The sequence below is a fragment of the Oncorhynchus mykiss genome, chromosome 20, assembly GCF_013265735.2.
Source record: "Oncorhynchus mykiss isolate Arlee chromosome 20, USDA_OmykA_1.1, whole genome shotgun sequence".
Lineage (NCBI taxonomy): Eukaryota > Metazoa > Chordata > Actinopteri > Salmoniformes > Salmonidae > Oncorhynchus > Oncorhynchus mykiss.
The window spans coordinates 1,373,602-1,389,473 of NC_048584.1; the positions used below are offsets into that span (position 1 = coordinate 1,373,602).

A 15,872-nucleotide genomic window follows, 5' to 3' on the forward strand; every position below is an offset into this window, starting at 1 on the left:
AGAAAGTGAGAGGGGGGGGGGGGGGGAGAAATGGAAAGAGACAGGTCCTAAAAGGGTCTGGGATTGGTCTGATCAATCATGGTACCAGCCGCCCAGGTTGAGGGTCGTTTCCACAGGAACTTTAATTTCCGTCACATCTGGCCTTCCGAGGGGAGGGAGATAAAGTTTTTACCGCTGAGCGGGTCTGACCTGCTGCGCACTGCTCCGCTTTGAGAAAAACACATCGCCTCCAGGGCCCGAGCACTGCAGCACTCCCAGGCACGGGTTGCGTGTGTGTGTGTGTGTGTATGATGTGTCTTGCATTGGCAACAAGGACATACGTTTCGTTACAGTCATAGCTACCTATAATTATACTGTATGTTACTTGTAATTTGTAAAGGCCAAAAAACAATTGCTAAAGTCAATTACTGTCTCACAGTGCATGTTGTGCTATGGTCAATTGCTCTGTGAGTGGACAAATGGCATGGGTGTGCCCCCCTCAAAAAAAATCACTGCTGTACTGTACAGTACAATGTAAATGTATTTAATATTGATATAATATGGACAATAGTAATGTGCCATCACACCATTGGGAACTCCTTTTCGTTTATGGTTACTTGGGTCATGCCCTCAGGTTTGGGTCAGCCCGGAGTGGAAAACTGACCAGGAGCCAATGAGGGGAGATTCCCACCATGGAATCTCCAACAAAAGACCTTCACAGCTAAGAGTGTTGCTAGTTCTCACCATCCGCGTTGTTTTGAGTTCTCTGTAAGTAATCCCTTAACTTCTGACTATAATGTACAGAATCAAGAAAAAATGCCAGCTCCCTCTTCTATTGATTTTCACATTTCCCCAAGCAACAAGGGCAGGAAACTGCTGTTGTTCTTGAAATGATAAAAAGCTCTCAGTGTATAAATTTGCCAGAAAAATATTCACTGCAAATTCTAAACATTCCACAATTCAAACACCCCTTTTTCCACGAGAAATAACTCAATCGGCTGCTAATTTAATATGGCTTGTGGTCCAGTGTAATATTTTTTATGTGGGTTTTCAGGAGAACAGCTTCTGTGACAGATTCAAATTATTTACTTAATTAAGGAGGCTTGGTATTAATTTGTTTTCACCCTAGGAGGGTGGAAAGAGCCAAAAGAGTTGGAAGTGAGGTTGCCAGCCTACTTCTTAGAATAGTTTTACTAATCCTGTTATAACTGTGATACATCAGTTGATGTAAATAAATACCCATTTTGAATAAAACATGTAAATGAATCTCCTGAATCGACTGAATTGAAAAGGACTATTCCGCTATAAACACTGTTCTGAATGGAGTATTCTCCATACCTTTGCAGGCGCGGCGGTGTGTGATGGGCTTGGCCATATCCCGGTAGAAGCCTTCCTTGCAGTAGTGGCAGTGGCGTCCAGCCGTGTTGTGGTGACAGTTCATGCACACGCCTCCACTCTTCCTCCCTGACAGCTTGTACAGCTCCATGTTGAAGCGGCAGCGCCGGGCGTGCAGGTTGCAGTTACACGCTACGAGAGGGAGGAATGAGGGAAGGGGAAAAGAGAGGCAAAAAGAAAGTTTAGATGTCTTGTATGTTCAGTGAGAATAGCTTTACTTCTTCATATATCAAAACATGTCCAAGGTACTTAAAAACCAGTAATAGTTGAAAAGCATTTGGTGAACTGGCATCGCCACAGGTTGAAATCAAAGTACAACAATCAGCATTATGGGTATAGTCTGGGTAGACGCCATAAATCACACTATTTCAAAGCACATTTTCAAAACACTCATTCAGATATATGATTGTAGCTTGCTCAGTAGATGTAGGCCTCTTGTAAGGCAGCGTCGCCTATGGGCACAAACCCACCGTCACTGGACCAGACAGGACTGGCAAAAAGTGCTCTTCACTGACGAGTCGCGGTTTTGTCTCATCAGGGGTGATGGTCGGATTCACATTTATCATCGAAGGAATGAGCGTTACACCGAGGCCTGTACTTTGGAGCGGGATCGATTTGGAGGTGGAGGGTCTGTCATGGTCTGGGGCGGTGTTTCACAGCATCATCGGACTGTGCTTGTTGTCATTGCAGGAAATTTCAACGCTGAGCGTTACAGGGAAGACATCCTCCTCCCTCATGTGGTACCCTTCCTGCAGGCTCATCCTGACATGACCCCAGCATGACAATGCCACCAGCCATACTGTTTGTTCTGTGTGTGATTTCCTGCAAGACAGGAATGTCAGTGTTCTGCCATGGCCAGCGAAGAGCCAGGATCTCAATCCCATTGAGCACGTCTGGGACCTGTTGGATCAGAGGGTGAGGGCTAGGGCCATTCCCCCCAGAAATGCCCGGGAACTTGCAGGTGCCTCGTACACTCCAGCAGCACTACTCCGGTACGCTCCAGCAGCACTACTCCGGTACACTCCAGCAGCACTACTCCGGTACGCTCCAGCAGCACTACTCCGGTACGCTCCAGCAGCACTACTCCGGTACGCTCCAGCAGCACTACTCCGGTACGCTCCAGCAGCACTACTCCGGTACGCTCCAGCAGCACTACTCCGGTACGCTCCAGCAGCACTACTCCGGTACGCTCCAGCAGCACTACTCCGGTACGCTCCAGCAGCACTACTCCGGTACGCTCCAGCAGCACTACTCCGGTACGCTCCAGCAGCACTACTCCGGTACTCTCCAGCAGCACTACTCCGGTACGCTCCAGCAGCACTACTCCGGTACGCTCCAGCAGCACTACTCCGGTACGCTCCAGCAGCACTACTCCGGTACGCTCCAGCAGCACTACTCCGGTACGCTCCAGCAGCACTACTCCGGTACGCTCCAGCAGCACTACTCCGGTACTCTCCAGCAGCACTACTCCGGTACTCTCCAGCAGCACTACTCCGGTACTCTCCAGCAGCACTACTCCGGTACGCTCCAGCAGCACTACTCCGGTACGCTCCAGCAGCACTACTCCGGTACGCTCCAGCAGCACTACTCCGGTACACTCCAGCAGCACTACTCCGGTACACTCCAGCAGCACTACTCCGGTACACTCCAGCAGCACTACTCCGGTACACTCCAGCAGCACTACTCCGGTACGCTCCAGCAGCACTACTCCGGTACTCTCCAGCAGCACTACTCCGGTACACTCCAGCAGCACTACTCCGGTACGCTCCAGCAGCACTACTCCGGTACGCTCCAGCAGCACTACTCCGGTACGCTCCAGCAGCACTACTCCGGTACGCTCCAGCAGCACTACTCCGGTACTCTCCAGCAGCACTACTCCGGTACGCTCCAGCAGCACTACTCCGGTACTCTCCAGCAGCACTACTCCGGTACTCTCCAGCAGCACTACTCAGGTACTCTCCAGCAGCACTACTCCGGTACGCTCCAGCAGCACTACTCCGGTACTCTCCAGCAGCACTACTCCGGTACGCTCCAACAGCACTACTCCGGTACGCTCCAGCAGCACTACTCCGGTACGCTCCAGCAGCACTACTCCGGTACGCTCCAGCAGCACTACTCCGGTACGCTCCAGCAGCACTACTCCGGTACTCTCCAGCAGCACTACTCCGGTACGCTCCAGCAGCACTACTCCGGTACGCTCCAGCAGCACTACTCCGGTACCCTACAGCAGCACTACACTGCTGCACCAAAGAAGCTAATTGTAATTGCACCTATCCCACTCTTTTGCCTGGCGCGTAACTGTTTTAAGAAAATCTGGGTATCTTTGTTCAAGAAAACATTTCTGTTTGTCTCAGAGAACCTGAAACAGTTAGCAAATATGTAGGATGAGCAACGGATGAGCCTAGAGAGCCTCACAAGTTTGACCAAATTACTTTATTTCTTTCAGTCTAATATGTAGGATGAGTAACGAATGAGCCTAGAGAGCCTCACAAGTTTGACCAAATTACTTTATTTCTTTCAGTCTAATATGTAGGATGAGCAACGAATGAGCCTAGAGAGCCTCACAAGTTTGACAAAATTACTTTATTTCTTTCAGTCTAATATGTAGGATGAGTAACGAATGAGCCTAGAGAGCTGCACAAGTCTGAACAAATTTCTTTATTTCTTTCAGTCTAATATGTAGGATGAGCAACGAATGAGCCTAGAGAGCCTCATAAATCTGACAAAATTACTTTATTTCTTTCAGTCTAATATGGCTATTTACTTATGCCTACTTCTGTAGCTCTTCGTCAGAAGCACACTTTTTGTAAGAAGATCTAGTTAGTCGTAATTGTCCTCTCCAAGTTTAGCTGGAATTTAACCTGAAACGGTTTGAGAAATGCCACCTCTCGTCTTGGGCGGAGCAGAATATCATGTCATTAACGTCACCAGTACCACATCTTTATGATATACATCTTGTCTTAATCTCAAAGTGACTCCAAGAGACAGGCTGGAATGTCTGACTCAAATATGGGACAATTCAAAAAAAAATTCTAAATGACTGTTGTTTGAATTTGTTGATCAAATGCGGAACAAAGGGCCATAATGCGGGACTGTCCAGCACAATCTGGGACATTTGGTAACTCTAGTCTGCACTGAATGAGAGCATGGTGCCATGAAGTGTTGCCAATCACAGTGTGTGGTAGAGAGATAGACTGACTGTGACAGATTTCTTTGTTCTAGCCAAGAACAGTGTTATAACCACATCCAGGACAGAGATTGCCACCACGTCAAGCTTGGCTTTTAATTTGATAAGAAAATTACCTTTGATGGGACCATGAGATACTTGAACGAAAAATCTCAAGGCCATATCAATAATATTGGGAATTTTAAACCAGCCGATAGTGGAATTCTGTTTCTCAAATGCTACTTCCCTCGGAAGAGGAATGCCTGGCACAGGGAGATGGGAACGAAGACCTTCTCCACCCAGTTTTCCAGGGTCGCAGGCCCCAGGAACAGAGCACATTCTCAGACGCCTTCCCTCAATTCCATCTGCCAGTTATTATGCAGCCAATTTCCATGGAATTCTACATTTAATGAAATACTAGTTGGATTTGAATCCCCCTTGGACATGTCCTGTTTCTGAAGCTACGCTGCTGCTGGCTCTTTAGTGGTGTGTTCTGGGAGGCTGGTGGCATGGGGTCTGGGTTTGACCCTTGACCTAAAGCCATTTTAACAGAAGGTTTTGGACCATAGACATGACATCATTGGTCTGGACACATGGATGGATGTTATTGAGAATGAAGAACTGGGACGGGTGACACCCACAGTAGGTTTAATAAAAACCCTTACCATCATTAAAAAAAATACAGGTAGTCTGAAAATGTCCATTGAATATATCTATTGTTCCCTGGACAGCAGAAAGATGGCAGTATAGCGCAGCTGTTGAACAGAAAGGCCGAAATAGAATGTTTGGCGAAATAGAACTGCTCAGCTACAGCGAACGAGACATATCCGTTTGCTATTAGCTAATTTAGCAGTCTGGTCGACATGGATCAATTTACTATAAAAAATTGTAAATCTATTAACAATGAAAATGAGGGGGATGAGCTGGAGAACAATGTGACATCTATGAACGAACAACCACCGGAGAGCCAGGAAAATCCGGAAGATGGCGGCTGGGAAATGCAGCTAGCTAACGTGGCTAATGTGGCTCCAGTGGCTAAGAGAAGGATACGGTTGATTCAAGAAGAACACCGAAAATTCCAAGAGAAATGGACAGACAAGTATTTTTTTGTACTGCATGATGGGACTAGTTCACTGTGTCTTATTTGACAGAAGGCAGTCGATTGTTTTAAACAAGAAAATGTAGAGTGACATTTCCAGTCACACCAGGCCCACTTTGACAAAACATATCCACCATGAAGCAACCTCAGAAACAACACAATAACGCAACTCAAAAGGACAGCTCAAAGGACAACAACAAATGGTGGACAGGTCTAGCACCATGGCAGAGAAAACGACAGAGATCGCTTGGATACTCGCGAGAAACAAACCTTCACAGACGAGGAGATTGTCAAAGAATGTTTTAGGCCTCTGCCCTAAATATTATATACCGATTTCACAAACAAGGAAGCTATTAAGGGACTGCAACTCTCAGACTTGACCATAACGAGATGAATAGACGACATCAGCGAGGCCATCGGTAAGCAACTGATATATCCGTGACGCCGTGTTTTAGTATTGCGCTTGGCGAAAGCATTGATGTCAGCGACATTGCCCAATTATGTGTTTGGGTCCGCTTCCCTCAAAGCAAAAAAAAATTTTCAGAGAGAAACATTTCTGTTTACTGCCCCTTCAGGGACAAACACGAGGAGAGGATATCTTGATAGTCCTTGTTACATTTTCTGCTGATAATAATATTGACAAGTCAAATCTGGCATCTGTATCCACTGACGGCAACTCAAACATGCGAGGGAAGGAGAAGGGACTCATAGGCCTGATGAGAAAGAGAAGATATTCCCGAATGTGTTACGTTTCATTGTATCATTCGTCAGGAAGCACTTGTGGCTATACTCACAGACTGACTTACAGAATGTGATTCAGCAAGTTGTGCGCGTGGTGAACATTATTATTGCGAGGGCACTGGAGTTGCTGGAGGAATACCAGACAGAATACAGCAAGATTTGAAAAGATTTCTCTCTCTCCTCCCTCAAATCCGTGCATTTGTTGCAAACAAGGGGAGATATATATATATAATATAATTTGGATCAACAGATTGTCTAAACTGCCATTGTGAATAGGAGTAAACTGGACAATAAAAAAGTCCAGTTCTAGAGCTCTAGAGTTCCAATGTAAGAGGAAATCTCAAATGCTGGATTAGACCTGTTGAGAAAGGGAGAGCGTGTTTATGTGTTGTGAATCAGTTGCTTGCACTACAGCTGGACCTGATACTTTAAACAAGACGTTCCCATTATTCCTCTCTCTCTCTCTTTAAAAAAAGCTTGGGAAGAGGGAAAGGGAGAGAAATGAGAAAGAAGAGGAATCTAGAGAGAGGTGGGGGGGGGGGGGGGGGGTGTTAACTTCACCTCAGTGCCTGCTCGAGGATTTGCTGCGGCACTTGGAATGTTTATGGGTTTGTTTTGAAGTGCTTTGTGCTACAAGGACACACACAACACACGCACACACATATGCACATGCACACGCACACACACACACCAGACAAACTCACTCTAATTCGGCTCAGCAGGGATAACTGAACACCGGAGAGGGCCATTTTTCAATTCTTTAACACATCAAAGAACCACCGGAGGTCGGGGCTCCAAATACCATATGAACACGTCAAAAGCATTATACACTGCTCAAAAAAATAAAGGGAACACTAAAATAACACATCCTAGATCTGAAGGAATGAAATATTCTTATGAAATACTTTTTTCTTTACATAGTTGAATGTGCTGACAACAAAATCACACAAAAAATATCAATGGAAATCAAATTTATCAACCCATGGAGGTCTGGATTTGGAGTCACACTCAAAATTAAAAGTGGAAAACCACACTACAGGCTGATCCAACTTTGATGTAATGTCCTTAAAACAAGTCAAAATGAGGCTCAGTAGTGTGTGTGGCCTCCACGTGTCTGTATGACCTCCCTACAATGCCTGGGCATGCTCCTGATGAGGTGGCAGATGGTCTCCTGAGGGTCTCCTCCCAGACCTGGACTAAAACATCCGCCAACTCCTGGACAGTCTGTGGTGCAACGTGGCGTTGGTGGATGGAGCGAGACATGATGTCCCTGATGTGCTCAATTGGATTCAGGTCTGGGGAACGGCCCAGTCCATAGCATCAATGCCTTCCTCTTGCAGGAACTGCTGACACACTCCAGCCACATGAGGTCTAGCATTGTCTTGCATTAGGAGGAACCCAGGGCCAACCGCACCAGCATATGGTCTCTCAAGGGGTCTGAGGATCTCATCTCGGTACCTAATGGCAGTCAGGCTACTTCTGGCGAGCACATGGAGGGTTGTGCGGCCCCCCAAAGAAATGCCACCCCACACCATGACTGACCCACCGCCAAACTGGTTATGCTGGAGGATGTTGCAGGCAGCAGAACGTTCTCCACGGCGTCTCCAGACTGTCACGTCTTTCACATGTGCTCAGTGTGAACCTGCTTTCATCTGTGAAGAGCACAGGGCACCAGTGGCAAATTTACCAATCTTGCTGTTCTCTGGCAAATGCCAAATGTCCTGTACGGTGTTGGGCTGTAAGCACAACCCCCACCTGTGGACGTCGGGCCCTCATACCACCCTCATGGAGTCTGTTTCTGACTGTTTGAGCAGACACCTGCACATTTGTGGCCTGCTGGAGGTCATTTTGCAGGGCTCTGGCAGTGCTCCTCCTGCTCCTCCTTGCACAAAGGCGGAGGTAGCGGTTCTGCTGCTGGGTTGTTGCCTTCCGACGGCCTCCTCCATGTCTCCTGATGTACTGGCCTGTCTCCTGGTAGCGCCTCCATACTCTGGACACTACGCTGACAGACACAGCAAACCTTCTTGCCACAGCTCGCATTGATGTGCCATCCTGGATGAGCTGCACTACCTGAGCCACTTGTGTGGGTTATAGACTCCCTCTCATGCTACCACTAGAGTGAAAGCACCGCCAGCATTCAAAAGTGACCAAAACATCAGCCAGGAAGCATAGGAACTGAGAAGTGGTCTGTGGTTAACACCTGCAGAACCACTCCTTTATTGGGGGTGTCTTGCTAATTGCCTATAATTTCCACCTGTTGTCTATCCCATTTGCACAACAGCATGTGAAATTTATTGTCAATCAGTGCTGCTTCCTAAGTGGACAGTTTGATTTAACAGAAGTGTGATTGACTTGGAGTTACATTGTGTTGTTTAAGTGTTCCCTTTATATTTTTGAGCAGTGTATTTCAATATACAGGAAATTTGCTGAAAAAACTGTGACATTTTCTCTCAGGCAAAATGTGTAGAATAGCAGGAAATAGCTCACGGAAACTTTATTTTATAGTTGACCCAAAACAGTTTTTTGAATTACTTGATCTTAAAATGTACAGTACCAGTCAAAAGTTTGGACACACCTACTCGTTCAAGGGTTTTTCTTTATTTTGACTATTTGCTACATTGTAGAATAATAATGAAGACAACAAAACTATGAAATAACACATATAGAATCATGTAGTATCCCAAAAAGTGTTCAAAATGTATTTTAGATTTTAGATTCTTCGAAGTATCCCCCCTTTTCCTTGATGACAGCATTGCACACACTTGGCATTCTCTCAACCGGCTTCACCAGGAAGGCTTTTCCAACAGTTATGAAGGAGTTCCCACATATACTGAGCACTCGTTTGCTGTTTTTCTTCACTCTGCGGTCCAACTCATCCCAAACCACCTCAATTGGGTTGAGGTCATGTGATTGTGGAGGCCAGGTCATCTGATGCAACAATCCATCACTCTCCTCCTTTGTCAAATAACCCTTACACAGCCTGGAGGTGTGTTGGGTCATTGTCCTGTTGAAAAACAAATGATAGCGCAAACCAGATGGGATGGCGTATCGCTGCAGAATTCTGTGGTAGCCATGCTGGTAAAGTGTGCCTTGAATTCTAAATAAATCACTGACAGTGTCACCAGAAAAGCACCCCCAACACCATCACACCTCCTCCTCCATGCTTCACGGTGGGAACAACACATGCAGAGATCATCCGTTCACTTACACTGCGTCTCACAAAGACACGGCGGTTGGAACCAAAAATATCAAATTTGGACTCATCAGACCAAAGGACAGATTTCTAATCTAATGTCAATTGCTCGAGTTTTTTGGCCCAAGCAAGTCTCTTCTTCTTATTGGTGTTCTTTAGTAGCTTGTTTTGCCGCTGCAGCAATTCAACCATGAAAGCCTGATTCACGTAGTCTCCTCTGAATAGTTGATGTTGAGATGTGTTTGGTACTTACAGTGCCTTGCGAAAGTATTCGGCCCCCTTGAACTTTGCGACCTTTTGCCACATTTCAGGCTTCAAACATAAAGATATAAAACTGTATTTTTTTGTGAAGAATCAACAACAAGTGGGACACGACCATGAAGTGGAACGACATTCATTGGATATTTCAAACTTTTTTATCAAATCAAAAACTGAAAAAATTGGCGGTGCAAAATTATTCAGCCCCCTTAAGTTAATACTTTGTAGTTCCCCAGTTTCTGTGTTGTTGTACCTACTTATGGACTTTATTGTTCCCATGGGGAAATTTTGTTGCAGTGTCATGTTTACATTTAAAGTGGCATTTAAATTCAAAACAAGATTGACAATACAACTTTCATAACAGTTACGCACCAATAGTAAGAAATAATAAAAGTAAAACATAAAATAAAAAAGAAGAAAAGACTAGCCTGCTGGCCTTACTGGGTCAATGGGAACATTCGCCCGAGCTATTTAGGAGGGATATCACACCTGGCACAAATGATTGTCTCGTTCTATTTTTCCTGCTGAGGAGTGCCCTATACCTGCGCCCAGATGGGAGTAATTCAAAGTCCAGGTACAGGGGGTGGCTTGGGTCTTAAATTATTTTGTGAGCCATACGGAGGTCCCTGACCTTAAAGATCTCATCCAGGCCTGTCTGTTTGACTCCAAGTACCTTGCTTGCTGTGGTAATAATCCTTCTCAGCATGTTTCTCTGGCTGACAGTGGCATTACCAAAACAACAAACAATACAAAAAGTTAAAATACTCTCAATGAAAGATTTGTGTAACAGGTTCAGTATAGTACAGTCTACATTAAAAGATCCCAGCTTTCTGAGAAAGTACAGTCTCTGTTGGCTCTTTTTGTAGATCAGGTCTGTACATTTACTCCACTGAAGCTTATTGTCCAAAAGGACACCCAGATATGTATATTCCTCTACAATTTCTATATTCTGACCTCTGATAGATGTTGCAGAGGTAGGTGTTGTATGCTTCCTGAAGTCTATGCACATCTCTTTGGTCTTAATGGTATTGAGGACCAAGTGTGATTCCTCACACCACTCTACAAAGTCATCTAGGACCGGGCCATGATGTTCCTCATCATCATGCAACAGGCTGATCAAGGCAGTTTCATCAGCGAATTTAACGAGGTGTCTGTCAGTATGGGAACTAGTACAACTATTAGTGTACAAGATGTACAGAAGTGGGGACAAAACACATCCCTGAGGAGAGCCTGTGTTGGTAATGCGTATATCCGACACATGGGGACCCATTTTGACTCACTGTGAGCGATGGCTCAGGAAGTCCAACAGCCACAAAACCAGCCCCCTAAGGGGAAGTCCCGAATGAGTCTCTGTGCCATAATGTAAGGCTGGATTGTGTTGAAGGCAGAAGAAAAGTCAACAAACAGAACCCTGATATGGGATTTAGCCCCCTCTAGATGTCTATAGACCATGCTAAGTAGGGTAAGAATGGCATCATCAACTCCTCTGCTGGGCTGATAGGCAAACTGAAATGGGTTGAGGAGCTTCTGGGTGACACTGAGAATATAACTTTTCACAATTTTCTCAAGGCATTTCATTACTAAGGATTTCAAGGCGACAGGGTGGTAGTCATTCAGCACAGAGGGATTAGATGCTTTAGGAATTGGTATAATTATTGAGTTTTTCCACAATACTGGCACGTGTTGCTGGTCGAGTGAGGATTGGAAAATGTCTGTAAAAACACCAGCCAATTGTTCAGCACAGTGCTTTAACACATGTTCACTTATTTTGCCTGGGCTTTTGTATTTGTTACACCCCTGAACAACTTTAAAACATCACACTGTTGAACAACATCTCTCTCAAACATTTGTATGATGCTTCCATTTGTTTTACCTCCGACACGAAGTTGTCTGATTCAAATCTTGAGAAGAAAACGTTCAGTTCATTAGCCATGTTCTGGCCCTCATATCCCCCAAGGTCAGCACTGGTTTTTCCCCTGCCTATATGGGGGGCACTAGCCATGGATTTAATCCTTTGCCAGGCCATCCTTGCATTTCCTGAGGAGAGGGTCCTCTCCACCCTTTGCTTGTATGCCTACTTGTCCACCAGTATCTGTATTTTGATCTCTCTTAAAGCCTGTCTATCACCCCCAGCATAAACTGCCTTCTTCCTATCAAGTAGTGATTTTAGATGTTTTGATACCCAAGGCTTGTTGTTAGGGAAGATTTTACAGGTCTTAGTAGGCACAACTGACTCAACATAGAAGTTTACATAGTCTGAAATAACCTCTGTGAGTTCATCCATATCAGAGCTGCTGTCCTCAAATACCTCCCACATTGTACAGTCAAACCACCCCTGGGGACAAGTGATACTGTTATCATTCCAGATCTGGACAGTTTTAACTGTGGGTTTCTCCCTCTCCAGGAGGCGACAGTAGGTTGGCCGGAGGTAGACCACATTGTGGTCTGATGTCCCCAGAGGAGGTCTGGTGGTGGCAGAGAACGCATTTGGTATTGTCCCATTGCAAGAGTCCTATTTTTCCTAGTAAGACATTTCACATAGTGATGTTCGCAAGACTTTGCGTAATGTACAGTTGTTAAAATCCCCAAAAAAAAATTTGGGTGCGTCAGGGATTCCAGTTTCTGTGACACATTATAAATAATCTCTGATGTTATATTTGTTATATTAGCTTTCAGTTGAATGTACACAACAGTAACAAACAATTGGGGGAACTCACGGGGCAGATAGTAAGGTCGCAGTGACACAGACAGCAGTTCAATGTCGGGGGTACAGAGTCTCTCGCTTACCAGGATCGATTTACACCACTGGTCCCTGACAAGCAGGCAGACGCCCACGCCGTGAAGTTTCCCTGTGACTGTCGGATCACGGTCCGCTCTGACCAGAGTAAAGTCGGCCGGCTCCACTTCTCTGTCCAGGACTCTGACATCCAGCCAAGTCTCAGTAAATGCCAGCAAACAGGCCTCCCGATATATGTGTTGGAAGCGCAGATTCGGTGACAACTCATCCGCTTTACCCCTCAGTGACTCGCATTAATCAGCAAGGTTATGGGTTTGTATGTGTGTATGTGTGTATTTCAGGAAATGGCTTTGTTACGGATAACAGGCTTCCTGAAGTCCAAAGCAGCTGATTGGAGTTCTGATCCCGCCCTCTCGTTAGGGGATACAGCTGTTGGCAATTATCGACTCCTTCATAGCTTTAAAATCCAATGTTCCTTTGTAGGAAGAGAGCTTCTTGGATGTCCTGTGTTGGTTGTTGCTCAGAGACAGGTTTTTGTTAAGTATTTTGTAGCTGCTATTTCTGAGGTATGTGTGTGCGCGCGCCAATAGGACGCAATATTTTTGAAATTGTTCACTTTGAATTATTCTGTTTTTGTTCCCAGGGGGCACCTTGGGAGTGCTTAGGCAAGAGGCCTGCGGGCACACATATACCCATAGTATTTACTATGTCTATGCACACTAGGTAAGACCTTTTGCAGACCATCCCCTGTATTTTGGTTAACGCACCAGGTGGTGCTAAGATGGGTAGGAGAGGGGGCTCTTTAACGTACTATTTTGCGTACTATTGTTTGTACAGATGAACGTGGTACCTTCAGGCATTTGGAAATTGCTCCCAAGGATGAAGCAGACTTGTGGAGGTCTTGGCTGATTTCTTTTGATTTTCCCATGATGTCCAGCAAAGAGGCACTGAGTTTGAAGGTAGGCCTTGAAATGCATCCACAGGTACACCTCCAATCCACCAGGTACACCTTGCTTCTAAAGCCATGACATAATTTTCTGGAATTTTCCAAGCAGTTTAAAGGCACAGTCAACTTAGTGTATGTTAACTTCTGACCCACTAGAATTATATTACAGTGAATTATAAGTGAAATCATCTGTCTGCAAACAATTGTTGGAAAAATGACTTGTCATGCACAAAGTATATGTCCTAACCGACTTGCCAAAACTATAGTTTGTTTACAAGAAATTTGTGGAGTGGTTGAAAAATGACCTTTAATGACTCCAACCTAAGTGTATGTAAACTTCCAACTTCAACTGTATATGCTTTTAAATAGCACTCCTGGTTTGAACAGGAATACCGGGTTGCCATTTCTTGCAATTTTTTTAGTAGGAAAAATTGGTAGATTCTCTAAAATATTAAACCCACGCAAGCACAGTGCTTATTCTGAAATATTAGCGTGCAAAGTAGCGTGCATTGTACTCCCCCGGTCTGCTAGTAGTACTCTGGTGTCCAATAAATTAGATGATATGTTTGCTGAAGAATGAAGAAATAGCATGAAGAACAGAGAAGAGAGAGCGAGAGAAAAATGAAGTCAAAAAGTGATTGAATAGATAAAGTACAACCCAGAAAAGAAAGGCGCAGAGGGAGCAAGATGAGAGAACATGTATTTTTCTTTTGAGATCTTCATCCCCCTCGCTCTAGGGAGAACAGCTGCCTCCGTCATTTTCTCACAGTGGGTCCTAATTGGTTCCACTCATTCCAAATGCTTTATATCAGTCTGTCATTATTTCAGTCTGATTACCATATCAAACCCCACATATCACTATTTTTTTCTCCAACCGCACTTAGCAGTCTTGTAAACACACCTTTATAGCCTTGTTAATGTGTCTTGTTAATGTGCAAAGTACACAAACTACAGATTAGTGCGTTTTAGAGAACATCCTTAGCTGTATGCAAAAATAGGTAAGGAGGAACTGTGGCATGTTTTCTTAATGGCAGACGTTCATTGACAAATGTTGCGCTCGCTCGCTGGAGCTGAACTAACAGGTGTCTAAACAAACTGTTTCAGCTTATGAATGAGTTTGTCAAGCGTCCTATGACAAATTGCCTCGTAAAATAGTGCTATCCAAATAAAACTCAATTGCATCGAGTGTGCAACGTCTCAACTCCAGCCCAATATGTTAGGGATAAATCTAACCTCATTTGTCCTTCGCCCGGCCCGAGCTAAGCCGGTGTGCCCAGCCATGGATGCTTGTACAAACCCAAATCCCATTGCTAAAATTGGTCCTTGAAAATAGGAGTCCCCCCCCCCTCCCCTCCCCTCCTTGCTATGTGGGAACCTGCCATCCTCTGTGTGGTGTGTGTGTGTGTGTGTGTGTGTGTGTGTGTGTGTGCGCGCAACCATTTACTGGTGGGGTAATATTGAATATGTGTATGTTATATTTACCCCACATGCAACCAGTGATAAGACAATGCAATTGTATTTATTTTACTTAACTAGGCATTTAAAGAACAAATGTTTATTTACATTGACGGCCTAACCCGGCCAAACCCTAACCCAGACGTCACTGGGCCAATTGTGCGCCGCCCTATGGGATTCACAATCACAGCCAGTTGGGATACAGCCTTACAGTGACTTAGACCACTGCGCCACTCAGGAGCCCCAATTAGCCTATTAAAATGTTTATCTTACACCATAAATAGCAATACGCAACAGAATATATATAATTGAGTTACAGTAACAAGAAATGTCTGAGAATGGAATTCTAATACAAGTCTATTTAATTACTTGGTCAAATGAATGGATTCACATGCAAGGCATAAAGCTGAAGTTACGTAGCATTAACAAGCATTACAAGGCATTATCATAAGCATGATCACAGAGGGCTATAGAGAGAAAAAGTAACCTGTGCAGTGGCCCATAGCTCATGGGAGAGAGAGAATGAAAGAAAGAGTGAGTATCTCACCAGCGCAGATCGGGAACAAAAAAGAGAGAACAATAAATCTAAGACCCTTTTATAACAGTTGTTTGGATTGAAAATCGGATTTGTTGACCAATGGTATTACTGTAAAGTTAACCTCCAATCAGATATCTGACCTCCAGACCTGTAAAGACAACAGAACCTATACTTGTTAGAAGTGTGACATTGGGGGATGGCAAGATAACACAGAGAATGCTTGAGAGTCACATTGGGGGCTGCCCTACACCTTCATGTCCGTGTGTGCCAGGATGCAGGCAGGTCCATAATCCCCTGTCCGGGGTATGGCCACAGCCCCTGCCTGTGTATGGGCTCTGTTCCGCCTGGCCTGGTCCAGCCACCTG

General features: G+C 45.0%; 1 protein-coding gene across 2 annotated transcripts in view; it reads right to left on the bottom strand.

Annotated features, from left to right (window-relative positions):
• LOC110498800 (netrin-3) overlaps positions 1–15,872 on the bottom strand; it is a 97,204-nt gene that overhangs the window by 22,059 nt on the left and 59,273 nt on the right. For both annotated transcript variants that reach the window (XM_021575429.2, XM_021575428.2), the window contains exon 3: positions 1,318–1,506. In XM_021575429.2, the coding sequence (XP_021431104.2) occupies positions 1,318–1,506 (189 nt within the window). The remainder of the gene's footprint in view (positions 1–1,317; positions 1,507–15,872) is intronic.